The sequence below is a fragment of the Catharus ustulatus genome, chromosome 8, assembly GCF_009819885.2.
Source record: "Catharus ustulatus isolate bCatUst1 chromosome 8, bCatUst1.pri.v2, whole genome shotgun sequence".
In the NCBI taxonomy this organism is placed as follows: Eukaryota; Metazoa; Chordata; class Aves; order Passeriformes; family Turdidae; genus Catharus; species Catharus ustulatus.
The window spans coordinates 18,232,764-18,260,319 of record NC_046228.1 but is presented as its reverse complement, the minus strand read 5'-3'; the positions used below and the strand labels follow the sequence as shown (position 1 = coordinate 18,260,319).

At 38.9% G+C, this 27,556-nt stretch overlaps 2 protein-coding genes across 8 annotated transcripts in view; one reads left to right on the top strand and one right to left on the bottom strand.

Annotated features, from left to right (window-relative positions):
* The window catches only part of FRMPD2 (FERM and PDZ domain containing 2), a 69,890-nt gene extending 53,519 nt beyond the window's left edge, over positions 1 to 16,371 (bottom strand). The window contains exons 1-7 of the mRNA XM_033066302.1: positions 16,110 to 16,371; positions 6,890 to 7,018; positions 4,905 to 5,062; positions 4,366 to 4,431; positions 2,980 to 3,165; positions 2,014 to 2,140; positions 123 to 254 (exon numbers count right to left, since the gene is read on the bottom strand). Coding sequence (XP_032922193.1) covers positions 123 to 254; positions 2,014 to 2,140; positions 2,980 to 3,165; positions 4,366 to 4,431; positions 4,905 to 5,062; positions 6,890 to 7,013 — 793 coding nt within the window. The 5' untranslated portion in view covers positions 7,014 to 7,018; positions 16,110 to 16,371. The remainder of the gene's footprint in view (positions 1 to 122; positions 255 to 2,013; positions 2,141 to 2,979; positions 3,166 to 4,365; positions 4,432 to 4,904; positions 5,063 to 6,889; positions 7,019 to 16,109) is intronic.
* MAPK8 (mitogen-activated protein kinase 8) overlaps positions 1 to 27,556 on the top strand; it is a 179,974-nt gene that overhangs the window by 110,096 nt on the left and 42,322 nt on the right. For 3 of the 7 annotated variants that reach the window (XM_033066305.2, XM_033066304.2, XM_033066310.2), the window contains exon 1: positions 26,254 to 26,338. The exons of 3 other annotated variants lie outside the window; for them this stretch is intronic. The gene's annotated coding sequence lies outside the window, so the exon portion shown is untranslated. Of the gene's footprint in view, positions 1 to 14,793; positions 14,847 to 26,253; positions 26,339 to 27,556 lie in introns of those variants that run through there. One more of the 7 variants, XM_033066308.2, reaches the window with a different exon arrangement.

Here is a 27,556-nt window from a genome sequence, read left to right as displayed (position 1 = left end):
AGTCACATAACCACAAGTTGCATGGGAGTATCTGTCATCTGGTACATGGACAGTCCCACACTTCAGGGGACAAAAGAGAGGAATACATAATTCACAAACTTAATCTTTTGTAAAAATCTTACCCCTCCTGTGTCCTCGGTTAGACAGTATCAAAGATGTACTTTCAGAAATACTATTAGAGTCACTATAATCCACAGAGAGTTGTCTGTAATCTTCTGTTGACTGACTATAGTTCATTAATCTGGGCCCTTTGTCTGAAAACAGAAAGGAAATGTGGTGAATCATAAACTTTGATTATAAGCCATTGAATTTGCATGTTAATGTAAATAACAGTTGGGTCAGCTAATTTTTTATATAGTCCTCATTCTTCTGTCTTCTAACCGTGACTCCAATTCCTTAAAGACTGAGGACAGCTTGGTAGCTTCATTCTATTACTTTCATAATCTTATTCTAACCAAAACTGGTTTTCATAGTTCTCAACTATTCCATATAAAACAAATATAATACATTAATTCTGTTCTGCATGTTTAACTGACAGATTGCAAAGTGCAGATAACCAACAAAGTTCTTATTCCTTGTACTCTGAGGTCCAAAAACTTGAGCTATTACTTTAACTTCTTTCTGTGTGCAGGGAGGACAATGCCCAGACAGAATCCACTACCAGAGTCAGATGCAGAAATTCCATTAAGGGGTCATCCTAATTCATTAGGATGTATATCTTTTTCTTGCACAGTGACTTTGCTTGAATTCTGTCTTGTCCTTTTACAGAATCTTGAAGCATGATTTTTAAGTTGAAAAAACAGGAAGGAAAGAAATGCTATCTTGTAAAGTGTGGCTCACACATTTTCAATGCAATTGACACCCTAATTAATTGAAGTCCTTCAGCAAGTGTAAGGCAGGTGACCTGAATCGCTGGCAGACACAGAGATCACACCAGATACATAATCCCTAGAACCAGAGTAAGGAAATGGCAGGAATTTGTGGCTAATATGGAGTTGAAGATGGGGCCATCCCTTTTGGCAGCAGCAGAATTTCTACCTACTTTGGCACGTGTGAATCTGCAAGGTCAGTCATCGAGTAAGTGAACCAATATGGCTTGAGGGGTAGTTTGTCTGTATGTTTCCAAAAGAATCCCCTTTTCTTATAACCAATACCCAATAGAAATGTTCCAGATGTATTTAAGTCTGTGTTTGGTTCTAGCTGATTTCACAAAGCATATGTGAGATTTGCTGAATAGGAATTGTATTGCTCATATGCCTAATGCTGAGCATATCCAAAAAAAATCCTGTATAGCTTGAGTCAGCTTTCCCCTTGCCCCAAAATCAGAGATGTCTGTCAAAGTGAACAGTACAGTGTAGACACCAGAAAAAAAATACAGTTACAGAATTACTCTGAGGGATAATAAATCTTGGTCTTGGTCAAATGAAATAAAAAACTGGTATATACTGGTTTATTTTTATAGCGATCAGGATTTGGTCTTTCTTTGAAATCATTTCAGCAATTCATGTGTGAATTTATAAAACATCTTTTCAATGGAAAATTAAGCTAAAATCAAAAAAAGAAACCACAAATCTTTGCTTGAGTAATCAAATAGGAAAGACTAATATATATTCCTTAACAGCAGGAGGATAACCTCACAGAATCCCACCTTCAAAAATACACTGAAGTACACAAAGTAAAAAAGCAGTTTTGAAGGTAGAGGAGTTTTATAAGCATAGGTTTTATGCGAAGTGCTTTAAGAGTCAAATCTGTGCAAGCTGATTTGTTATCATAGCTTCAATGATAAGCCCTGAGACTACTGTCCTTTGTGGAAATACAGAAAAGAAACCTCACTGACTTACCTCCGAGTCTTCCCATTATGAAGTAATTTATATGTAAAGCAATAACTATTCTATCCAACACGACATGTAATCACTACAGCATGAAATTAAACAATCCATCTACCTCGGCAAAGACACAGAAAAGGCTGTCTGTATCCTTAGTAGAGAGTTCAGATTATCAATCTTTCTTTACCTTGGTGAAAATTCATCTGGGATGACAGTGTTGAGGTGTCCGATATTTTTTCATGCAGTCTTTTCCTTATTACATGACTTCTGTTCAGCTGAGAGGCTGTGCTGTCTTCAGTGACCACCTGCTCTGTCTAGAAGGCAGTAATATTGAAAGTCACTGTCATATGATATGTGAACTTCAGACTCTCATAGTGAAGTGATCCTTGCCCTCTGGCTGTCAGAGGCTGCTGATTTGCTTTGTATTAGCAACTTCATTTTCTCAGATTAACACAAAGTGGGACCAAGTATGTTGGCTCTATGCTCTTATGCTAGCTAAATTTAAGAGGGAGTACCCTCTGTTACAAAGAGAGTAAGAAAGAGTGCAAGGGAAAAATTATTCTCAGAATACTGGTTGAAAACAAAAAAAATCATGTTTTCTTCCGTTGTCAGTCAACGTGTCAACAAAAATGGTTTTTGATATTTCAAATTTTGAAAAAACTTATGTGCTTATTTATTGAAGACCTCGTGGTCAGGCTTGATTGCACAGCAAATATTCAGTTCCACTTGAGGACAATGAATTAATTTCCTAACATAATGTAAATAAGATTTCTTTGAATTTCATGAAGTAAGTCTGAAACCAGAATGGCAATGAAGAAATATTTACTTTTGTGTAAAGTCCTTTACTTTGGCCAATATGAGGTTTCTGTAAAGGTTATGACTGCTTCAGTACTAACTGAAGAAATTAAGGTACTGTAAGTACAAAAGCTTGATCTCTTCCCAGGAGTGCAGAAATGGTGTGTGACATGGCTTCATTGCTTTATTTGCTTGTACACATGCCCATGCAATTTCCTGCCTAGAAACTTAGAACCAAATCTCACTTCCTTAATCTATGCAAACATTAATTTTGGCAATCACTCACCTGTTTCCCATGTTGCTGCACACCTCTCTCACACAGAAAAGGAGATGATTGGAGTATGAGAGTAGTACCTACCTCGCTGGCACTTCCCACTGCAAACTGAACCATTTTCTTTATGTAGAATTTTGCTGGTAAGGAAGCAGATTCCTTCTGATGTGCCTCACATGCTTCCAGAATGGATTCAGGAGAAAGTCTTCTGTGTGGCAGATCTTCACACAGTGTTAGCAAGAGTGTATGTAGTTGGTCACTCAGCTGGAGGGACTGAGTCAAAATAGAGCTGCTGTTAAATGACATCTCCCAGGGGACTGAAATCCTGTATAAACTGGGACCAGGAATTTCTATAAGCCTTTCACTCTGAGTGAGAAAAATGCACTGAATTCCTTTAGACTTTGGGAAAATTCCAGACAAGTAACATAACAGCACTGAATGAACCTCTAGTGGGATCCAGGATAGCCTTGGAGGGAATTGACATCTCCAAGAATGATCGTTGGCCCAATTAGGGCCTTTTTGGTGACAGACAGCTCAGTTTGCTCCAGAGCTTTGTTAATTAGACTGTGAATCAAAGATTCATGGAAGTAAGATATGTGGTAGCGTTAGCTTCAAAAAGGTGAGGAGTTACACCAGCCAAAACTGTTGTCATAGAGACCAGATACTTATTTTTAAGGCCATTTAGCTTATAAAGCTTTTTCTTTTAGAATGTGAAAGGATGGTTAAATCTACTAGAAGCCTGTGCTCTCCAAATTGAGAACAAGCAACCAGAAGTATCAATATAGAAATTAAGCAAAAAGTATGTTACACGTCTTTGAAAGGATTCTGGGTAAGCAAGAAATTTATAATTTCAGCTAGCAGAGGTACTGCTAGAATTTATTCCGAACTAAGGGAAGTTATTTAGTTTAATTTTTCCATCCCAGTTTTGAAAAAACACCACAACACCACAGTCATGCCAACATGATGTTTCTGTTTTATTTCTGACTATCTTAGAATAATAGAATCATAGAATAATTTAGGTTGAAAAAGACTTTTAATATTGAGTGCAATCATAAACCTACCACTAGCAAGTTCACCACTAAATCATGTCCCTAAGTGCCACAACTGCACATCTTTTAAATACCTCCAGAAATGAGATTCAACCACTACCCTGGGTAGCTTATTCCTAATTGTCTTGGAATAAATTATCACCCTTAAAATCAAGATATGATTCATCATAATAAGAACAATTCTGATTTATGAAGAAACAGAAGAAAAATAAGAAAGGACAGAAAAGATGAGCTCCATCTAAATTCCCTGATTTGTGTGACCTAGTATTTTTGGTGAAGCTTAGACCTTGACACAAGCTCTTAAATTCTCTTCTAGTGGTCCAAAACACTTAGCCCCTCTCAGTGGTGCTTCAGACTATGCCTCTCATTCCTTGAACCTCCCAGAATAAAAGAAAACAAAAAAGTAACAGTTTGTGTTACTGGCCTGGTTTGGAGGAACCTGGTAATCTGCTGACCAATAGAGGGTCATTCCTAAGGAATACACCAGCATCTGTCAAAACAGAAAAGGAAACCCAGTGTGAAATCAATATTTAGTACAGAAAAGCCTCAGAGCACTTTTAGGTGCCTGAATGTTGTATCTACTGTCTTTCCAGAGAGACTCATTTGTTAGAGAGAAATAAATTGTTAACAAAGCTGAATTGTACAGATACTGCAGCCCTGCTGCTTCTGGGATTACAGTTACCATATCTGTTTGAACACCATTTCATAGAAATATTCTTCCTTTCTGTGGGCCTTTACAAATAATACATTTCTGCAGATGTGTGGGACAGATGTTCAAAATTGATTTTGATGTTGACATACATGCTAGTCCAACGGCAAAAGCTGCAAGATACATGTAAATCTTTCTAACCTAATTTGATTAGTTTAATGGGATGTGACAGTAGGTGCCTGGTATGTTGCATTAAAACCCATGAGCTTGTCTTCATGAGGGGCTGTCAAGAAGCACTTTGCAATATACCTCACCTTTGTTAGTCCAAAGTGCTGGTTTTTACTTGGGCGGTGGAGCAGTTCTGGTGGACTGAAAGGGGCAGCTTCTGTCTGAGATGCATTGTTTTGGAAGAACAAATTTCCTTCAGCAGACAGTAGTACTGACCATGGGCAAATCACACAGATGGCAGAGTCTGAAAAATGTTGAAGTAGATAATGGAGAGCTTAGTGTTGAATTCACCACACTCAGAAAATCAGATTTCAGGCATGTCAGCTGTATAACCAAACTCATCAGTGGAGACATACCCAGAACGACTTGCCTGACTGGGGACCTTATTGGTCCTGACTTCCCAGCCTGACCTCAGACTTGCCTAGTCACTGTGGCCTTGCCTGGTGATCACTGGGCTCTCTGACCATGGTTACCTTCAGCTAGCATTCTCTTTTGCTCCTTCCTGGTTTTCTTTAGTGTTGTATACAAATACAAGTCACGCATGCTGGGAAGCTTGTCTGTTTTAGCAACAGCCGGCCAGCTTGTAGTGGAGAATACCTGGCCTTCTGTAGTGCTGGCCAGCCAACAGGTGGTGTTCCTGCCTAACCTGGCAGTGCCCCAGCACCCCGGGAATATTCTACAGCAAGTGGTGGTGACCAGCATGAGATCTGGCATGATTTATTGCATCACGCACAGCACAGCAAATGTGGAAGTATGAGCCTTGAAAAGAGGCTGATTCCAGAAATATAGCTGTAATTAAGAGATGTGGAGTCAGAGATATGCCTTACTCAACTGGCATGATGCTATGCAGAGGCAGGCAACCTTCCTTGTGCTCCAAGAAACTGGAGCACTGTGGATTCAGCTTCAGAATGACGCCAGCTGGGCATAACTTCTAGACCTGCACTCTTTAAAGGCAAGTTTTAGCAACTATACACTTGGTCTATAGTCCAGCTTGGTTGTACATTCCTACTTCTTTTTATGTTCTGATACCCTAAATTTATGTGGTGCAGTGTAGGTAACATAGGCTGATTATCTCTCTTTTTTTTTTTTTTTTAATTTTTTTTTAATTTTATTTTGTTTTGTTAAGTCAGCAAACAGAAGAGCATAGTGTCAGTTTAGTGTCTGGCACAGAGTCAATAGATGGACCTGTGCTGAACCTATCCAGGTGGGTATCTCTGTGCTTCACCCCTTTGCACATTTCTGGTGATGTATTTTCTGGGCTATTCTATCCCCTTGTTACACCAGTTAATAGTGAACTGATGGTATAGTCAACCTGCTATGGTGTTCTAGGCCATTAAAAACTAGTTGGTAATGAATTTTCACTCCTCCAGCTATAGTAGAAGTTACACATTACTTGTTTTCTGTATTTTATATTTTGATTCTACATGCTTATGAGGTAAGAACACGTCTCATGCATTCCCCCCTCAAAAGGAATACCCATTCACATAAAAAGTTCTTGAAATGTGACAGGTTGCTCAGCTGTGCTCTTTTGTTGTTGCTTAGTTGTGCTCTGTGCTCTCTCAAGCTGCCCTGCTTGGCAAGCAATCATCATAATAATGTCACATTATTGCCATCAAGGATAAAAGTCTCTTACTAGCTGAATGGAGAGCCATGTGGATTTGCCTGTCCTTCTCTATCAGTCCATGAAGGACATGAGCCTAGGTGGCACTGCACTTTCTCTGGGTGCATGTTATTCACACTTGAGGAAAGATTCTTCTGTCTGCATGTAGTTGTACTTAGATTAATTAAATTACTACCTGATGTTTAATTTGAAAAAAAAAAAAAAGAAAAAAAAAAGCCAAAACTGTGTGAAGACCTTCTACGCAGGTAGAGCAATCTGTTGGTAGAGTAATCGCAGCAGCACTGAAAGATTTCTCACTTTTGTTAGCAATAAGCTTTTAGTGCCAGTAGGTTTTTTTGTCTCCACCCCACCCCCACGAGCAAACAAACAAACAAACTCGTAAGAACTAAAATAACTCAAGAATTAATTTTCAACAGTGAGAACTCTTAAAAAAGATACTTTTCACCTCACCTTTGTGAAGATCCTCCAGAAGCTGCATTGTGGACAGGTACAGGAGTGCCCATATTTCTTCTTCCTCCAGAGGGCTTCCTTTTGCCCACAGGACCTCGGCCAATGTCACACAGGAACTGCTCATGCCTGCTGCAGTAGATACTGGTTTACACTAAAGTAGACCAAATTTCTCAAGACAAGCCCTACTGATTATAGCTGTACCCTTCTCTCACAGTAAGAAATACTTTGTGAACCACCCTGCTTTTTTCTTTGTTCAGAATAGGTAAGTATTGTTTATCCCTTTCTTAATCTGAGTAAATAAAGGGACTGAACTAAGTGACTTCCTGTAATCTTTTTGAGCCCTTTTATTCATCATTTGAGACCAGTCATAAGGTTCTGTGGAGCAAATAGTTTTTACTCAGGAAAGTCTTCATGAATATATGCTGTTCAGATTCTGTGAGTGGTTATTTGAATGACAGGTGATTGATTTTGCTGCTTAATTAGATGTTCCTGTCTATAAAAATGTGACAGGGTTTCTCTGAGAAAAAAAGAAGACAATGCAAAAAGATATGCCCTTTAACATGAAAAGTTTATAAACAGTGCAACAGAGGAATTAAATTTCATTCATTGCTCAGCAGGTTGATCAGTAAAAGCTGGTAGATTTACTGAATTCTCTCTTGATGAGAGATTTTCTTGCTCACATATCTGAGACTCAATGCTTGCAGCTCATCACTTCCAATATACATATAAACTTGCTTCATTTCACTAAACCAAATTAAAATATGACTCTTTTTTTGAACTACTGAATAGCAATTTCATGGCTTCCAGCACACTGTCCTATCTGACAGGTATGTAAGACCTGGCCTATTGCAGAAGAGTGTGGGTCCACACACTCACCCTGTTTTGTCTCAATTGCAACACAGCATCAGATCATTAGACAAAGGCACTCTATAGTGAATCATCATTTCATGTCCTACCTGCTGGAAAAGTATTTTCATAATCCCAGTCAACCAGAAACTTACTTGTGACTTGAAGCATCATGGCTGCTTTTCCTTCAAATGTTTTGTCATGCTAAATATTCTCAGAGAAGGCTTTGCTCTTCCTAAATGCACTTAATCTTTCCATCCAATGAGTTTTACGTTTCTGTAATTTACTCATCTAGTCAGAGCTGCTCTAGGTCTACACATCAGTAAAGAAAACTAAATCAAAGCTTCAAATTTCCGAAAAATTTTTGAACAGCTTTTGCTATTACTCTCTTGTAACAGCCCCACAGATTCATTTGATGTTGTGTAAATAGGCGAATAATGAGAAAAGTTAGAAGTGATCCATTTATTGATTTTGAGTTTCTACATTGTCTGTAGACCAGCAAATGAAGACACTATAGCCTGGGATCCATTTTCTCATATAGGATTGTAAACACCACTGTAACATGAGTTCACTCACAGCCTGAGGGCAGATCTTGCCCCCCCAAACTTCTTCATTCTCTGTACACAGCCTGCTTACTGCCCCCATTTGCTCTCTGCCTGCAATAGAACTCTTTGTGTCTTACAGCTGATTGCTTTGCCAGCTTCCCATTCATTGTGGAGTCTTCAAGGGGTCACTGCAAGAGCATTACAGTGTCCTGTAGGACCAACTTGTTGTTGATTAATAGACTGCTCAGACTTTGCTTCATGGGGTCTTGTCCTGGCTCACTAGCTTGCAAACAGGGAATCACAACATAGGAAGAATGATCCCTTGTTGCAACCACTACAGGATTACAGACCAACCTAGTGACATTTTAAACGGAACCAGAGTCCTAATTTTAGTCTCTGTAGCTTCAAAGGGCAGTAAAGCTTCTTACGAACCTAACCTTAATTAGAAGAGACAGACAAATCTTCTTAATCTAAGCCATCACCGTTTCTCTTAATAATAAATTACTGTGATAGCATTTCACTTAACCCTGTGGTACTGGGACAAAGCAATCAATTCATGTCCCCAGAGCAGAATCTATGTGGCTTCTCCATACAGGTAATCCACAGATTGCACTTAGTGCTGTTTTTTTGAGACTGTGCTGGGGAAAGGAGCACTCCATCCTCTGTTTTTGATAGAAGTGCTTATGCCATGTGGTCTCAGTGCTGATACTTCTAACTATCTTAAGTTACTCAATAAACAACTACCCAAAGCATAGGTGTTACAGCTTTACAGAACCAAAGTAAAATCAGCAGTTACACCAGAGATGCTTAACTTCTGTAGTGAATGTTTTTTCAAAGAGTAAAAGTAATGTCTCAGATCAATACTAAGTATGAATTAAATGAATTCTGCTATCACTTATATGGACCTTCTTGAAAAAATATTAGGTTGTATGGCCATGGAAATAATAATCTCTTTAGTAAATTATTGCTTTAAAGCAATGTGGAACAATGTGCTATTTTACGAATAAATTGGCTACTGGTTTTTAAACACACTCAGAATTCCCTGTATCTTCCAGCTGTATTTTTGACTTCTGATTTTCAAGACCAGCATGATGTGATATTTGACAAAAATCTAACTCTGCGAGTGCTTGGGGAAAAAATTATGTTAGTGTTTTTGTGACTGGAAAAATAGCAGTGCCAATTCAAGTTTTCAGGTCAAAGGCTGATTTTTCTCCTGTCTATGGAAGAAGATAGTACCATCCAAATTACCCTAAAATATCCTCCCTGTTCTAATCTTTACAACACATTTATTCATTATGTGGGCTTTCTAAAGTCAATAGATTTTTCCCTACTCTTCTTACTTAGATATGAAGGGTTGCACTGGGGTGAGGCTAGACCATTATTCTGACTATTTATCAACATCCTCATATTTATCACATTTTTTTTCTAAATAATTCAATTTTTGTGCATTTTTTTATTATATGTGCAAGTTCTCATCTATTGAAAACTGGAGTCAATGGAAGAAATTGAATTTATCATGAAAGTAAGTGAACTACAGCTTTACATTTGAACTTGACACTTAGCAACAATTGGGCATTAGCAGTTTCATATGCCATGGTCACTTTGTTGGATTTGGCAGTCTTGTTTAGTAAAATGTACAGGAGCAACTTGGCTTTGGTTAATCTTCGTCTTTACTTTTGCTATTTTGTTTACTGTGTAAAGAAAGCAAAAGAGCTAAAAACTATTATTTTGTAGGAAAACTGACCTTCCCTCATCAAACATGGTCAAGTGCATTAAATATCCTCAAGAGGAATGGGTCAGCTGGATTTCTAACTACAACAGCTCTATTCATGCCCACTTATCAGAGGGAATTTACTAGGGGGTAGGTTTAGTTGTACAATAAGTTTAATTGCATGAAAGTGAATCCATTATCTGGATGATGGTGAAAAAAGATGAAAGGAGATCATAGGACACACCAGTGCAGAAGATAATGAGAAGGAGAAATCACATTTGGCTTTCAAAAATGTGGAGTCCAGTTTGTTTCTGGTCTACTTATAAAGGCATGAAGCAAGAACAGATTTGTCCCATCTGGACATCCTAAAGAACAACTGGAAATGAGAACTTTGGCAAAGTAGTTTGTGTATAAACACAACAACAGCAATTACAGTAACAACAAAGGATTAACCTTGGTAGGAGTCAAGCATTCTGTGAACTGGAAAGGCCTCAGTCAAATCAGAAAACCTTTCAATTTTTACTGCCTGGAAGCTGTTAATGCAGAGGTCTTGTCTTTCGTGTGACTGAACTTCCAGTTCTGCCTCATTGCTCTGTGTGTATATATTGCAAAATGCCTATCTGTAAACTTAACCAACTCTTAATTTGCTGGAGGTTGTAAATAAATGTAAATTTCATAAAGAGTTATATTTGAGAAGGCCTATTTATGGTTTGGGTATATATGCACATCTCAGCCCCTCTATTAGATTGATTTTGACAAGAGTCAGCCAGAGAGGGACCATTTGAGTAGCTGCTCTGAAAGACCTGAGAGGTTGCTAACATTGGCCACTATCCTCACTGAAAGAGTGTGAGTGTACTGACAGAAAAGTGAGAGGGACTTGGAGTGTAACTTCTTCAATTTCCACCCCTATACTCAGGAAAAGTTCCTACTCATGACAGTGCATGGAAGCTGGTGTAAACCTGCTACACTTGAATGTATATGGAGTTGGCTAATACTGATTTTGCTTAATTTACCTGCAATGTCTGAGTATCCTTCAGTCATTTTCAAGGGCAAGTTTAGAGACACAGAATTGCTTCTTCTAGTGTGGCATTGAAGGATACACTGATAAAACTACAGGTAAGTCTATAAAGAGATGGTCTTAAGGTATCTTTCTCTATACACAGTATTTTCCTTACTCTTCTATCCCTTTCATCTGTTGTACTCCAATTTCTTAGCTGTGTTAGCAGTGCCTTTCAGGACTCAGGTACTACCTGATAGTCTAAAGCACCTTCTGTAAACAAATGACCAAATCCATAGGAGCTCAATTCTCAGAATAGCCAAAGGCAGAACTTTTGTATTAGTGGCAGCAAGATGCATAGGGGGAAAAAGAAAACTTTCTGAAAGAAGGGAATTAGCCACAGGACCTCAGGTGCTGATCAGCAAGACTTCAAGCAATCTCTTTCAAGACCGGGAAATATGGGAACTTGAAGTGACACTTTTCTAGGATGCTGGAGGGCTAATAGGCTGATTTTGACTACTGAAAAGGGGTCCATAGAGACAGATTAACAAGACAAATTTGTGAATTCTTAAGGATCTTTTAAAATTAAAAGTTACAAGGAAAATGTGGTTTTTAGTAAGCATTCTTTTACTTGACCTGAGTGCTGGACAGTGGGTTAATTACGTATCAAGTAATGTAATTTCTGATTATACCCAGGTGAGGACCTTGACCAAGATAAAATCAGTCTGGCTATCTTATCTTTTGGTTTTTGTGATTCTCCCCATCAAAGATTAATATCTGATAGTAACACATTGCTTTGAAGTGCTTTGTATTTAAGAGCAGGGATAAATTTGTATCTTTACATCTTTATGACACAAAAGTTCAGAAACTTCATCAAAAGGAGCTGAAAATTCATGGAGGAATAGATTAAATCAAAACATATATAATAACTCACTAAGGGAAGAAAAATTATTGTTTAATATCAAGTATTCCAAATGTACTAAGAGAAGTTCTTGCAGCCTATCTCAAGACTGGCTTCATAATAAATCAAATTTGGAATAAAAAATTAGGTGAATTAAAAATAGGATAAAAATAGGATTGGGCTATTGTTTTGAAATAATATGTGGTAATTTCAAAGTAAATTTACAAAATTTATGAACAACCTGAGTCTTTTCTGTAGTCACCAATGGAGAAGGAATGATGCATCAAATCTCACTGCCTCTGACTCCTCTGAGTCATAATGGCAGGAGCAGCATTTGGCATCAACCTCCATTCAGTAGGAGGTATCTGCAGGAAAATACTTTACTGATTTCCTTTGTGCCCTTAAAAATCATATAGTTATAAAAATTAATGTAGACAAGTTTTGAAATTTAAAATTATTCTAGTGTGCATACACTTTAAATGTTTGATATACATAATAGTTTCTGAATTAAAATGGGAAGATATTACTTGCTTTTTATAAAGACGTAAGATTATTCCATAGCACATATGTATTAATCTGATTCTGGGTCTCCACAGACAGCTTGGGATGAGGGAAATAATTTTGCTGCACTCCAGTGTTTTCATTGAAGTATTCTTGAATGAACAGTTTTCTCATGAGGATCACAATTCTTTGTTGCTCAAGGCTTCATGTTTTGCTTCTTAAAAAAAACCCAATCACTAAAAAAACCCAACCCAAATCCTGTAAATTCGAATACTGCAGTGAAATTTTGAGAGATGTTGGTGTCCCAAACATTTAGGACTAGGTAGTTAGAAGATCCTGAAGAATCTATGAAAGCTGTGACCAGACTGCAAGTGACAACTCTGAATCTTTTTTGTTTTTCATCTGATTCATAACAACCTACAAAACTCTAACATGCAAAAGGAAAGAACATGATCACATCAGCCTGTAACTGTGAGCTTTGAATAGGGTCTGATTACATCTATTATGTTGATGATTGTTCTGATTTAATACTTCAGATTGTATTCTGTTCTTGAAGAACGGTGTTCTTCCATAAGAAAAATCAAAGTTATAAAAATATAAAAATAATTTACTAAGAAATTACAACTAACTATATTTGCTTTACAGGCAATATTCGTCTAGAGCATGCAAAATTGAAAACCCAACTAAATTCTTAAAATATATTTAACTATAGTTCAAATTGAATTAAGGTAATTCACCTGGCTGTTGCTATCACCAAATTGTTACTGATAATCTTAGAGGAAATACAGAAAAAACTGTATTGAAAAGAAATGTAATATCTTAAGTATCTCGATCATAAATGTATGTATATTTTAGTGAAATGAAAAGAGAAAGACTGTGGGGACAGAAGGTGCCTGCCTTGTGTACTTTAGACTTTCTTAAATGTCAACATTAAACTCGGAGAGCCTCTTCTGTGTATAATGCATGTTGGGCCAGATCCAATAACCCTTTTATATATTTAAAGGGTTCTGGATATATGCTGTCATTCATGATATTATGGTTTTTATCTGGATTCATAAGAATAGTAAGTGGATAAAAAAACTGAATATTTTCTAATCCCTTACTTAAGCACAACCTACTGCTTGCCCATCAAATTACTTCGAATTTTAACTATATGAAAAGTTTGAGAAGACTGAAAAGAGCACATTTTTTGAAAATTATAGTTTAAAATTGATTTACATAATAAGTTCATTTATTCACATATATTCCAAATACAAATTTTATACTCTGACTCACCGTAAACTTGTTGTTATAGTCTTGGACAGAATACACTATATTCCTCATACCAGAGAGATGAGTCTCATTAAATATGAAATTTAACTCTCTGAAATATGGGCTGGAAATGTGTGGGTTTGTAATTGGAATAAACACTTCAAATGTTGCTAAAAACTTATGTTCAAATAAAGCACAGGCAGAGCCAAATCTGCAAACAATGACAAGTCAATAAGGGAGTTGCCTTGCTGCTAAAGCATGACCTTGCCTTAGAAAGATTGTGTCCTGGAAATTATAGCTGAATGGAAACTGCCTGCATGATATAGTATTTTTTCACACTCTACTGTAAATTATTTTATTTCCTCTTTAGAAACATGTGCCTAAATCAATAGGAGAATTAACCAGACTGTTGCAATTTACTCAACACGGTGGATAAAATTTCACTGCTCTAGAGAGATGGATTTCTTTTCTAGCAAATCATAAACTTCACATGAGGTGTGCCAGTCTCTAAACAGTATAATCTTTGAGGGAGAGAGTTGAAATCTAGCTCCTAAGTAGTGTAGTTATACGCTTCTCTGAAGGGAATTTCATGAGCTGAGTGGTAAGGGTGCTAAAAGTTTGACTTTATTGCAAGACCTATGGACGTTGTTCCTTAAAGACACAAAATGTTATTGATACCAAAAGAAGATTTAGAAAAACCCAACATTCTACAAAATCAGACTTAAAGGGTCATATTCCTGTTTCCTCTCTACTTCAAAAGGACCCTACCAGTAAATTTCAGAGGAAAATGTTACACTGTCTGCAGTCAGTTTGCAAGTAGATATTCTTTCAATAGAAGTGCCTAAAAACATATCACTGGATAACTGCAATCAAAAGAAAGTGATGCTCTGTTCATTCTTGCTAAGTTTATATGCCCTTTCTCCTTTGCCCTGGCTGATGCCAAATGCCAAGGACCTCATAGAATATCTGTCTATCATAAACAGCTACTGCCTCTTAAGTAGCTAGTGCTATTTTTCTTCGCTTTTTTTCATGCACCTTTCATAAAAGCTCATTCTACATGAGAGTAGACCAGGCTGGTGGCCTAATCTAATTCTTCTAATACATTATCTACATTATTCTAGCACTTCAAAGACTGGAGTTTGAAAGCCATGCTCTCTGCTGCTGCAGTGCCAGAAATAGAAGGACAGTAGAACTCAAGCATCATGGTAATGTTTCTCTCTTTTATATTTATTGATTTATGTCCTTTCTAAGGCATTATGTAATTCTTAGAAATGAGGCAGCCTCATGCCAGACATAAGAACAGGGAATGAAGGGTCATATGATATGCTGATGTTGAGGTTAATAGGTAGCACCACAACACAGGTAAAAGAACCTGAGCAGGCTGTACACCAGCTTCTTCAGGTACCAAAGAAAAATGCAGTCCTGAATGAAAGATGAAGAGCTGAGATTTTAGCTTATATTGTCCATTCTTCCCCAAGTCTCTCCATAGCTTCTCACAGCTAGTCCTATTGTAATCAATGCCGCCATGGTTTGCTTATTGTTAAAGCTTATTCTTGAGCTCTGACAGTGCCACAGTTACACCTTTGCTTGCAGAAGAGGGATATTCAAAGCTTCTAATCTTGATTCTGATGCTGACTGGTTCTGTTACTTGAGAAAGACTCAGTCTCTTATTTTGCCACATCATTGAGGATGATGCGGTTTCCCATCATTAAAAATACACTTTAGATGTAAATAGTAAATTATCAGTAGTTGTATACCTCTGGAATCTACATCTATAAATTTCTAGATAAGAAATTATTATGAAGCCTATTCCAAGACTTAAATGAGGTTGCTTTTATTTCAGAAACTGCAAACTGTAATGTGGGGACTTGCTAAAAACATTGGAGAGCAGTAGAGAAGAAATTAGGAAAGCACTTTCTTAATTGAGAGTCTTTACTCACAGGTTGTAATCACTGGCAATCTTTCTGCTGTTTGGAGATCAGTACTCTTTCCAAAATAATAGTACTTAGTACAAGTCCATGAAAAAATGATGTACTTAAACATGTTTACCAGTATCATGTCAACTGTGTTTTGCAAATGAAGATTTATCCCTGCCATAAGAGCAGGAACACTTTAGTGCCTTCTACTTCTTTGCCTTCAGTAAAAAACAAGACTATGCTGAGGTTCCCTGAATTTTTAACAGTGCAATTCTGTTGTAGGTCAATGTTTCTAACTCCCAAAGAAGGCAGGAGGGACTGAGCACAGACATTCTGGATAACAATCCAGCTAGCTCTATTCTATCATTTCTCATACAAATAAGCAGCCTTCTAATCAGAATTAGCTAATGATTTAAGAGAAATGAAATGAGGTTTAATGTAAAAAACCTAAACAAGGTAAATATTAGATACTGCTGTACAAAGCCAAGAAGATGAGTGATTTAATACTTATTTAATTGATAATGAGATTAAGAGAAATACGTAAGAACCTACCTGTACAAGTTGGACAGATGCCGCATCCAGAATAGTCTGTAATCTTCTATATTTTTGCCCAATAATGATTGTTTAGACCATATTAGTTGTAAATATAACATTAAACATATTCAGGTCTTCACTGGATTTCTGTTTCCTGGTTTTTTCTCTCTCTTTCTTACCTTCTGTCTTCTCTCTTTCTTTCCCCCTTTCTTCCTTTCTTTCTATTGCTTTGTTTGTATCTTGTAACTAAGCACTGTGTGGTCTGGCAAGTGGCTAAGCAAGCAAACAGTGAGGTTCCTTCTCTTACTTGCCAGCCAAACCTAGCAGCTCCTGGTTTGAAGTTGAGGGCAACGTCATATCTGCTAAGGTTGTTTACACTCCTTCCTTTTTTTTTCTTTCTTTTTTCTTTTTTTTTCTTTTCTTTTATTTTTATTTTTTTGTGGTAGTTCACTTGCCAGGTAATGAGAGGCAGCTTTTAGGAAGTGGCTCAGTATAAATCCCTGGCTCCGTCGCCTTACAAGGACTCAATTGGATTACCTGACGCACACGGGAGCATTAGGACTAAACCCCCCTAGACTGATGTCACTTTCTGCCCCCGGCCAATCCAGGGAGCAGCAGCACAACCAAAGCACAGACTGATGGTCTGAGGGGTGAGTGTGTCTTTTAGCAGCAGCAAAATCCTCCAGACTCAGTAAACAATGCAGATAAGATTTTGATGGGTCTACCTGAGGAAGGAAATTTGATCATTTTTTAATATTGTCTAGTCTGAAAATTTTTTATTAATTATAACAGCTGTGCTCAGAGCAGGGCAGAGGGAGCTCTGGGGATGGTGCAGGGCAACTGTGAGCTGTCTGTAAGAAAGTGAAGGGAACGAAACCATAGTAAAACAGAAGAGAGTTCTATTGGAGTTTTTCAATAAGGTCTTCACATCAATTTTTTCTCCATTTTCCCCAGCTCTGTTTATCTTTATTTCTATTTTTTTTTTAGTTCCTGTATAACTCCACAAATCTTCATTTGTTTAATCATTCTCCCTATATTTTGTCCCTAAACAACGGGATTTGCAAATGCATTTTCATCTACAATCCTTATGGCAATATCTCACAGATGACTGTAGTCTAGATTTCTCTGTTCATGTCAAAATGAAAATCTTGGATTTCTTTCATTGCCCAACTTCAAGCATTTAAGTCATTTAAGTTCAACATGGAAAAAAAAAGAACAAATCCACCTCATATTTTCTTTTTTCTTTCTCAGTCACTGTGAATATTACCACTGTTGTCCCTAGCCCACACTCTGGATTTCACATTCAGTTTGGTCAGCCCTTCCAGTGTATGAGTGTTGATGTGTGCTTTTGAAGAAAATATACATGCTATAGTTTTCTTTATTTATCTTGAAAGAAAATTTATTCAGGCTTTCATCATCTCAATGGCTGTAAATCCCTCTCTTTTGACACTTGGAAGTGCAATATTGCCTTATCCAAAATGTCACCGAAAACATATATTTTACTGAATTCTCTCACTGGGTACATCTCACCCATATCCTTCTCTGGTCCCTTTAGTTTGTAGCAGCAAAGTAAAACTATTTTTTATAAACTCTTGCTTGGTCCAAAATTCATAAATCTGATCTGATCTGACAGGACTGCAGGCAGGAATAAAACTAGATAGAAAGGTCTCACATCTGAGATGTCCCAAACAGAACATGCTGCATTTGGCACACCAACATTTATTGATAAACCTCACCAGCTGTGCAAAAGAAATTATTTGTTACCTTCTTCTGTGATCATTAGACTGATACTGCTCTTCATTTTTTGAATTTGTGGATCCAGATATCAACAGATCAGCAAAAAGGCTATTAATGAAAAAAAAAAAATCTGAGCATTGATGCAGTTCAGGAAGCATTTTGCTTATTGTCTGATACAGTCACAGACGCAGGACAAAAACAACACAGAAGTTTGTGACAGCTCCTTGCCCAGGTAATGAGTGGCAAGGAGATAGGAAGTTATTTATAGTGGTGCATTTGTAGCTACCAGATTTGATTTTAGTAGGTGTGTGTGTGGTTGTTGAATCATTTTGCTAGAAATAAAGTGTTGTATGAACATCAAATTCTCACCTATGGTTCCTTCATTATTCTAAATAGTCATTGAAAGTAGTCATTTTAGAAAATCACTCACAATCTACTGATTTGCACCAAAGCAGTATTTCAGACTCATAAACTCAAAATATACAGTATGAGAGCTTCAGTTGAATTCCTTCTGCTCCTCTATTGAATCCTCACTACAGGTGACATGTATGCAACTGCAGCAAAGTTTATGTAACTAGATCACTATGAAAGAAGGTTAACAAGATGAAAGTCTATTTATCCCAGTGAAGGAACTGCTGGATGGAGGCTTAGAATCTCCCTTATGTTCCTTCCAGCTTTCTGAGAACCGGCAATGGCTGGAATCCAATTATTCTCTGACATTAATACCTTTTTATCCCACAGAAGCTGAAGTGTGGGAAGCTCTTAAAGTTTACATAAAGGTGAAGATTGCTATTTACTTCTTGGTTGATGGTGATACAAGCAAGCTGTCAAAACTACAACCACAGCTCAGACCTGTGGTTTCTGTTAAACAGACTTCCAGTGCTTCTGTTAAGTTTAACTAGTTTTAGTTTGGAGTCGTGTGGAGCGGATCATACACTGCTTGAGCTTTCAGAAAAATCAGTGAATCCCCCTTTTTGTTTTGGATCTTTTCAAGTCATACAAGAGGACCTAACCATTTCTGATAGTGCACTTCCATGCATCATCCCTATGTCTGCTAGGTGTGCAAATTAAAGTTTAATTTCCATCATGGTTTCTAAGCAGATTGGAATTTGTCCAGTCATCTGTATTTAGCTTAGCAGAGTAATACAGAGAGGTGAGTCTATGCTCTTGTTCTGGTCTTTGCTGTCAGTGGTGTTTCATAGCAGTATCTTTGGGGGAATCACATCTGATTTGTGTAGCCCAAAGCTCAATTTAAAAGAAAAAAAGAAAAAAAAAAAAAAAAAAAAAAACAAAAAACAAGAGCCCAGTATCTGAACAGCCTGTTTCCCTTTAAGAAATAATAATTCCTAAGGTAATTTTAAAAATACCACTAAACTGGGAGTGGAAGTGTATTGGAATTTGTTCCTAAGTTTGTGTTTGAAGAGTGTAGAAAGGCAGCATAACTCTTATTGCCACTCAAGACAGTAACCAGTTTTTCTTAAGAAAATAGCTGGCAAAGTCTGGCTCAAACCTCTTGGAGTTTCTAAGTCTTTAGAAAGTTCTGTGAATGGATGAGACCAAATTAAAATAGCACTTTTAGTTCAGTATGTTTAATTTGCTTTTGCTTCTTACACTGCTTTTTGAGATGTGATGTAAAAAACATTATTGAACAAGTAGCTCCCTCTTTGTGACACCTGATTACAGCTCTGCTGATCCCAGAAGTAATTCAATGGGAGGCCAGTATTCCTATGATACATCCTCCAATGCATCCATCTAGGATACAGGAAGAGAGGCTGTGAAGTGATTACTATTTAATGCCAAATGCTCTCAGACTGTAATGGAACCACTTTCTAAATTACAAAAGTAAGTTCAAGCCATTGATCTGAGGACAGAAAGACTGAGGCTTTACAAGTTTCTGGGATATGGGATGGAATTCCATGTATATACTAAATACATATTTTCATGAAAAATAGCCATTTTACCCAGCAAGGACATGGACCCTAGTTTTAAGGGGACAAAAAAAATCATCTTTTCTATCTTTTGGAATAGACATTTTCTATTTGTTATGCTTTTTGTCACCACAGTGAAACCTGTGTACATTAACATATACTTGTGTATATCAGATTAACACTTTATGTATAGAGGGAAATACGTAATTTTTCTTTACAATAGCTGAAGTGATCAAAATATATCTTCATTTCAAAATCCTAGAATGAGTGTGCATAAGCTGTCAGAGGGTACTATTCCATAAGGCAGAGATGTGTGCAGGCACCAAACTAGCATAAAGAGGTACATTTTCACCCATAGGGGATAATTGGTTATTGAAGTTATCCTCCTTATTCTGCCCAATGTAGTTCACTGAGTGCTAAGTAAGGTTTTGTGCAGACTTAACACACACTATTAAGTATCTTCAAAATGCTTTGCTAAAATCATAAGATTTACCAAGCCAAAAGAGATGAAGTTGTTTGTGTTCCTCCTCTACATACCATTTAGTTCTCTGTCACTTGTTTTCCAAAACAACTTTCTGACATCAGATTTTCTACTGGAATCATTATATGCAGTGCTATATTCAACTAGCATTTAGACAGGATATAAGACAACTGGTTTTGGCCAATTTAATTTTCCAGCTCTTTTCAGAGATAATACATTACACTATCTAACCTAGAATGGTTGTTTGCATTTAGGAGTTGAAATTTAAAAACTTTTACAAAACTTTGTGCACTCCTGGGAAAACTTTTTTTTTTTTAATAACCAGGAGGAGCAAGGTCAGAGATGAAGAGCACTGAATGCTGGTTGGAGAGATCTTTACTGAAAGTCTGCCTTCAGTATCCCCTGTGTTCAGTGCCAGAGTCATCAGTGGTGGTGTTCTGTGTAAGGTCACTAAAATTTGGTCAACTTCAGATGGTCCCATGTAGCAGAAACCACGAAGAGAGGAGGTAGAGGAGCTTTTCCAATTATGATCACTTGTAATAACAAGGAAGAAAGAGCCAATATAAAATTCTCTATGGCCCTATTCTGAATCCTGAAAATGCCCTTTGCTCTGAAATCATTCTTAGAAAGCCAAATATTAAGTTTTCTTTCATAAGGGTGCAGAAATTGATGCCACTATGTAATTTAGAAAGGTAATGTCAAACCCCAAGAACTTTTCTTGAATTTGCCTATGAAAAATTTCTATTGAATAGTAACATAAATAAAGAACACCCTATGCTGTGTTAATGTCAGTGTGTGAAAATATAAACACTGTTTCCTAACAGTTAACCTACACATCCCTCCACCAACAATTTACAATTGGCTGAATATGTCTAACGATTGCACATACTTTGCTGCCTATTTACTCAGTGTAACAATTATTATTAATTGGCTGTACATGAAACTATGGCAGCTCAGGAAGAAATTTTCAGGAACAACTAAGAAGGGTTGAATAGTATTAATGACATTTGAGAGAACAAAGTTTCTTGACTAGATGTGCAGAAATGTCTGAGCTTCAGTATCAGCTGTGAGTGTGGCCTCACCTTCCTCTTCCCATCTGTAACCTGTCGCAGGGTGCCCCATGCTGGCTGCTTGTCTCCTCTTACATTTGCTCAAGCCAGCAAGTGCTCCATTCAGTTTGGTTACTACTAAACAGAAATATCTGTACCAGTTCATCATTATTTGCTAATAGTCAGAATTCAAGTGTATTACTGCATTTTGCAACTAGTGTCTGTTTCTAGTTTAACTTAAAGAGGGAATATGGGTCTCTCTAGGTGGTTGCTTGGAGTTGATTTCATAGTGCTTTGCAAGACATAATTAATTTTAAAAATCTAGCTGTTAAAATGTTTCTTCATTAGATAATTTTCATTATTAAAAGGAAAAATTTTAACATCAGCTGTATTAACCAGCAATTAGGATGTGTGATTTTTTTGTACACCTTTCTAGGTTGTAATATGTCTGTTAATTTGGGTTAGCGAATTTCCGTTTCACTTTCTTATGTGAAATGCAGCTTCTTTGCCACAACCAATGGTGAAAAAAATATTTCACAAAGATATTATCACCAAAAATGCTTTATTTATTTCTATTTGCATTACTTTCGGAATTTTCTAAAAACTTTCATAGTCAGTATTGTCTTTCCACATAAATCTATCTTCTCAGCAAAGAATATTTATCGAACTATTTGCACAAGAGGATATGGATGTTCATCCTGGTGGTGGCTTCTCAAGCCCAAGTTGGAAAAACTGGGCCCCCTGAGTAGCCACAACTCATAGTGATCTCTTCTTAATGAAATGGCTCTTTCAAACACCTTCCCTTTGACCTAGAGGACAGATGAAAAAACTTGCTTGTGCTCCAGAGTCCCTTAGTGCTGCTCCCATGGCCCTGTATTACCTCTCCATACTGTCAGACTGTTCCTAGCTGTACCAAGATGCCCCCATGAAAATCAGCACAAGTAACAGTCGGTGGGCAGTGCAAGGCTTGGCAGTCTCCCGGTGGCATTTCTGGGAAGCAGCACGCCCCTCCAGAGAGCATGTCAGGTCAGCAGAGGAGTGGCTGCACTAGAGTCGTGTACTGCTGTCACTGTCACTTTTCCTAGGAGCACTGCTGGCTGTTCAGGGAGCAGCTGGGGCTGCCTCACCCAGCTCCAGCACCTCTCCTGATGTGACAAGGTCTTTCCTCATCAGTGAAGCGGTTCTGCAAGGGCACATGCCTAGGGTATCTTGTTTCTATTTTCAGCTTGTCTAAAAGTGACTATTGACATCATCCAGCATTTACTTGCAAAACAGCTACTGTGGTGTAAGCCACCTTGTGTCTGTTCACTACAGTCCCACTCAGCTGAGTTACTATGTGTGTTATGCTAATCCATTTTGGTGCAAAAATAAATCGCTGTTCTTTACTATGGATACTTTGTGAACAAAAATGACTACTCCTTCTATCCTCTGACCTGTTATTTTATGTTATAGAGTCTTGGTTTTGACATTTTGATTTTTGTACATCAAAATTTGTGTCAGATGTTCAGATCTATTTCCTCATCTTCAAAGATTTCAGTCTGAATTTTTTGCTTTGTGGTTTATGAACATCAATATGCTAAAAATTTGTTTACTACCCTGAGTATGGTAATTGACAAGTTAATGAAAATATTAGAAAAAGGCAAAATTACATTTTGGATGTCATTTCATGACTGCTGAATCCAAACAATTTAATGCTCATAAACCCACTTGTATACCAGTGCAGGGGAGTGAGGAAGTTTGCAGTATTTGGACATAATTCAGATTTTGCTGACACTTTTAAATTCCAAATATTTATTAAACACTCAACAATTGCTTATTTTAAAGCAGCAGTCCAAATCCAAGACTACTGCTACATAAACACTGAAACCGAGGAGGTAAGAGAATGATTAACTATTGCATGTAGAGAGAGATTGATTTTCATGCTCCACATTGTTAACTGAGTTGATTTTGGAGTGTCTATTACTAAATAAACCTGCTCATCAGATTCTTCTAATATATAAAATTTCTTTTTTTATTTTGAAAATAAAGATTCAAGTTGTGAGGTTGGTGATTCCCAATATTTTTCCAAAGAGGCCCTTACCACCTTTCAGCTGTTCTCACTGTTTACTATGCACCTTGTCAAACCCATCACCAAAAATCCTGTCAAGTTTATGTCATTCTGGGGCCTCAGCAGGGCCAGTCTTTGCTGGGAAGACCTGCAGGTAGCCACAATTCTTTCCACAGTCTTCTCTCTTTATATTGTTCTCCAAAACTTTTTCCCCTTTCTGCTACTGATTCCCTATGAAGAAATATGAACCTTCTTTCTGGTTGTCTGTATGTTCTGTCCTAATGAATCCATACTCCTGCTCTCTACTGTACCCTTCTAATCTGTTGAGAGGTCCAGAGAAAAATGGTGGCTTTGTTGCAGCCTATTGCAAAACACCTGTTTACTTTCATGATTATCATGAATTTAGTTTTGTATTTTCTTGGATATCAGTCAGGACAATACAGAAAACAGACTCCACCCAAATATATGTAATAGAGGAGTGTAGCTATAATGTTTATGAAAAAATACTTCTTTAGTGCTTGAAAACAATACTATAGTGATGCTCAGTGACATTCTCAAAGTTTAATTTCCTTATATAGGGACTTGTTTTGAAATTGATTATACACACAATCAAAGGAATTTTTTGTTCTTACTTGAAGAATTGCTATTTCAATGTATTGGAAATTTTGCATAATGTACAGAAACTTTATAGCTTTTCTATCATATTATCTTTATTTTTAAAGCAATATACTGGTAAGCAGCCAATTTATGGTATGAAATTCTTCCTTTCAGAGTTTTCCTTCCTAATACCTTTACAAAGTTTCCAGCCTCTATTATTATGCTATACAACAGCACCAATCTGATCTTTTTCTATAATTTCTGCATCATTATTTCTGTTGCTTATCAGCTTTACATTCAAGATGACAATAGATGTTGATTTTATACAAGGTTGTAAGGACTAGTTTTAAAAAGTCACTCAGAAATACATCTCTTTCTAAAAGCATTAACTTTGTAAATTATAAAATCTTAAGGAGAATTTGATTATACCCTAAAGGAAAAAAGAAATGCGACAAACTTGGATCCTCAGCAAAACAGCATATTATATTTTAAAGGGATTGTTGTCCTCCACTTGCAAATCTCAGTGCAATTTTACATCAGATGGGATGATCAGGGACAATGACTCTCCCAAAAACACTTGGAGTAATGTCACTTCTGTAGGGCCATAGGACTTGTTACAAATAACTGAACTGGCTGAACATGATGTCACCTCACCTGTTTCTCACTGTGCAGAGACCAGAGGTTAACACTGGAAGTCTATGTGCCGACACAAATAAACATCTGAAGGTGCCATGACCTCAATCAGCCCCAATCAGCACGCTGTTTTAATTACCAGGCCAAGATGAATAAGACCTATCCAGATTAAGTTTTTCCTGCTGTGTAATTTAGGCATTTATACTGCCCCTTGTGCCTTCTGAGCTTTGCTGTTGGCATATGGAAACATGGAAGGGAATGTAATATGTGGGTCTAATCTAACACATTGCAATAAGAAAAAGCCTCGGAGCTAAAAGCTGGTTAATTCTGTTTGGGGGCCATCCCACAGAAATGGGCAGAGGCAATATGGGAGATGTGTCTTAGAAACTGAGCCCAGAGGCACCTAAAGAGGACTGGTGATGGAGTCTGACCAATAGGTTTCTTTGTTGAGATGTTTTTTGTGTAGATATAAAGGAGGCATCGTATATCTGTCTGTGGAATTCTGTCAAAGTACCACTTTAATGTATGGAAAGAAATTGCCTAAATTAAGTGAGAATTTTAAGGGCAACATCAGTGGTCTCACCAAAATGGACATATGAGTATATGGACAGAATCATGGAGGTGAAACTTCCAACACCAAGATAGTGGGGAAAATAGGACTATTCTAAAGCACTGCCTTTAGCATGTAAAAGTCTATACTTATTAAAGAGAGATAAAAGCTGTTATGACAAAAATCTTGATATATTGACATCTTCAAAAATGTGACACAGGCCACATGTTTGACAGTGAATTAAATGTGAAAGGTCCATTTTCACAGTACCCTGTGCCTGACTGGCAGATTTGATGTGTTTTTAAATACTGCTCATAGGGCCTCTTTTTTGCAATAAAGATATACAAAGGCTTGCTGCAGCTTGCTGAGAGGCTTCCTTTTGTCTCTAAGCAGAGACCTTCCTGAAGAAAAGAAAAAGAAAAAACAAAGAAAAAACAAAAATAATAAAACCCACAATGATATACCAAGGAAAATATTTAAAGTCTAAGGAGAGAGTACTCATGTCAGGTGCCAGGAACCAAAGGCAGTGGTAATGAAAAACTCAAAGAGCTCCTAAAGATTTAGGGGAAAAATTGCACGAAAACAGACACAGAACAAGAAAACGTTCCAGCACTCCAGATGCCCAATAATGAGATGAAGCACGGCCATGCCAGGCATGCAGCGGGAAGCCTGGAGCCGCCGGGGCCGTGAAAGATGTCTGGGAGCAGCAGCGATGCCAGGGTGCGAGGGAGGGTGCCAGCACACTGGCACAGAGCGCCGGGGCAAAGGCCTGGAAACAGGCAAATATTTCATGGAAGCCCCAGCAGGAAGAGAGGTCTGGCTGCCGGGCGTAATCCAGGAAAGGAACTGTTCCAGGGGAAAGCGCGCGGAGGCGGCGGAGGGATGCTGGCTCCCAGCAGGGATGCGCGGGCCCGGGGCAGCCAGAGCCAGGGCCCCGCAGGGACGCGGCGGGAGCCGGGCGGGCCGGGGCGGTGGGAGCCGTGGACAGCGGGGGCCAGGGCAGCGGGAAGCGGGCGGGCCGGGCGGTGGGGCCAGGGACAGCGGGAAGCGGGCGGGCCGCAGGCGGGGGCCGGGCCCCGGAGCGGGGCAGCGCCGAGCCGGGCGGGCGGGGCGAGCGCAGGGGGCGGTGCAGCCGCAGCCGCAGCCGCGGCGGGCGGAGCGCGGTGCGTGTGCGCGGCCCGGGCCCGGCTCATTACTCAGCGGCCGAGGCCGGAGGCGGTGGTCGGTGAGCGGTGCCGGGGCCGCAGCCCCCGGGAGCGGCGGCGGGCGGAGGGGAGCGGGGCGCGGGGCGCGGTGCCGGGGGCGGCAGGGACGGAGAGCGGCGGGGCCGGGCCGGGCCGGGCGGTTTTGTTTACGTTCCCACGGGCGCGGAGGGAGCCCGGCCGGCCGTGCCCTTGCCCGGGGGCGGGCGGCGGTGCGGGGCGCTCCGGCCCGGCAGCTGCCGTGCCTGCGGGAGGCCGGGGTCGGAGCGGTGCGGTGGATAATGGCGGGGACCTCTTTGTTGGTGTGGCAGGAGGGGCAGGAGGCTCGGCGCGGGGCTCCTCCTCCTCCTCCCGGCAGCGGGGGCACCGGGCAGGCCGGGCTGGCCGCCCCGGCTGCGGGCAAGGAGCCTTCTAGGGCGGGGTGGTGGGAATGCAGCCCTCCCTGGGCAGCTGCCGTGACCTTGCTCTTAAAAATGCCTCTTAAAGCAAAAAGTACTTCTCTGGGATAATGTAACTGCACTAGATACACGGGCTGGGGGGTGACCGGCAGTGTCTTTGATTCTTTTGCCTTTTAATTCTTAAATTTCTTTCAAACGGAGTGAGCTGTCTCTTTGCAGAATTTATTTTGCTTTTGATTTCTGTGTCGTAACGTCCAGTTTTCATTCCAAAGATTGTTTCTTTATGCCTTTCTGCCTGGAGCAGTTCCATCAGTGAAGTTTGACCTGAGCTTCTTTAATAACCTACAAAAACAAATCCCACTTGATTATTTGTTCCACTCCCCAGCTACAGTGATGGTTTTGCACGTGTGGTGTGGTTTTCAATCTCACTGTTGTACAGAACGTGCTTGCTGAATGCTTTCAGGCAATTGTCAAATCCTCCACGCTTTGGCCTATCTGATAATACAAACACAAAGGGTGTTATGCTTGTTCAGGGATGGAAAGTATTACTTGCCCTAGGACATGTGCATGTAGAATTGTGCAAGCGTACTCCTTGCAGCTCGGTTTTACTTGCAGGTGTGGAGACTTAACCAGTGATGGTGTTGCAGGTGATGTGAGACCTGGTCTCGGTTCTGGAGGTGCCAACAAATGTGCTTCCAGGGAAAATAGTAACCGATGTGCTTCAGCTTGTGTCTGCAGATATATCTGTGTATTAAACAGCTTGGAAATGGTTTCAACTGTAACATGAAATGAATCTGGGCCAAACTTATTTAAGGGTGCTGTCAGAGTGATTTCACTGAGAGT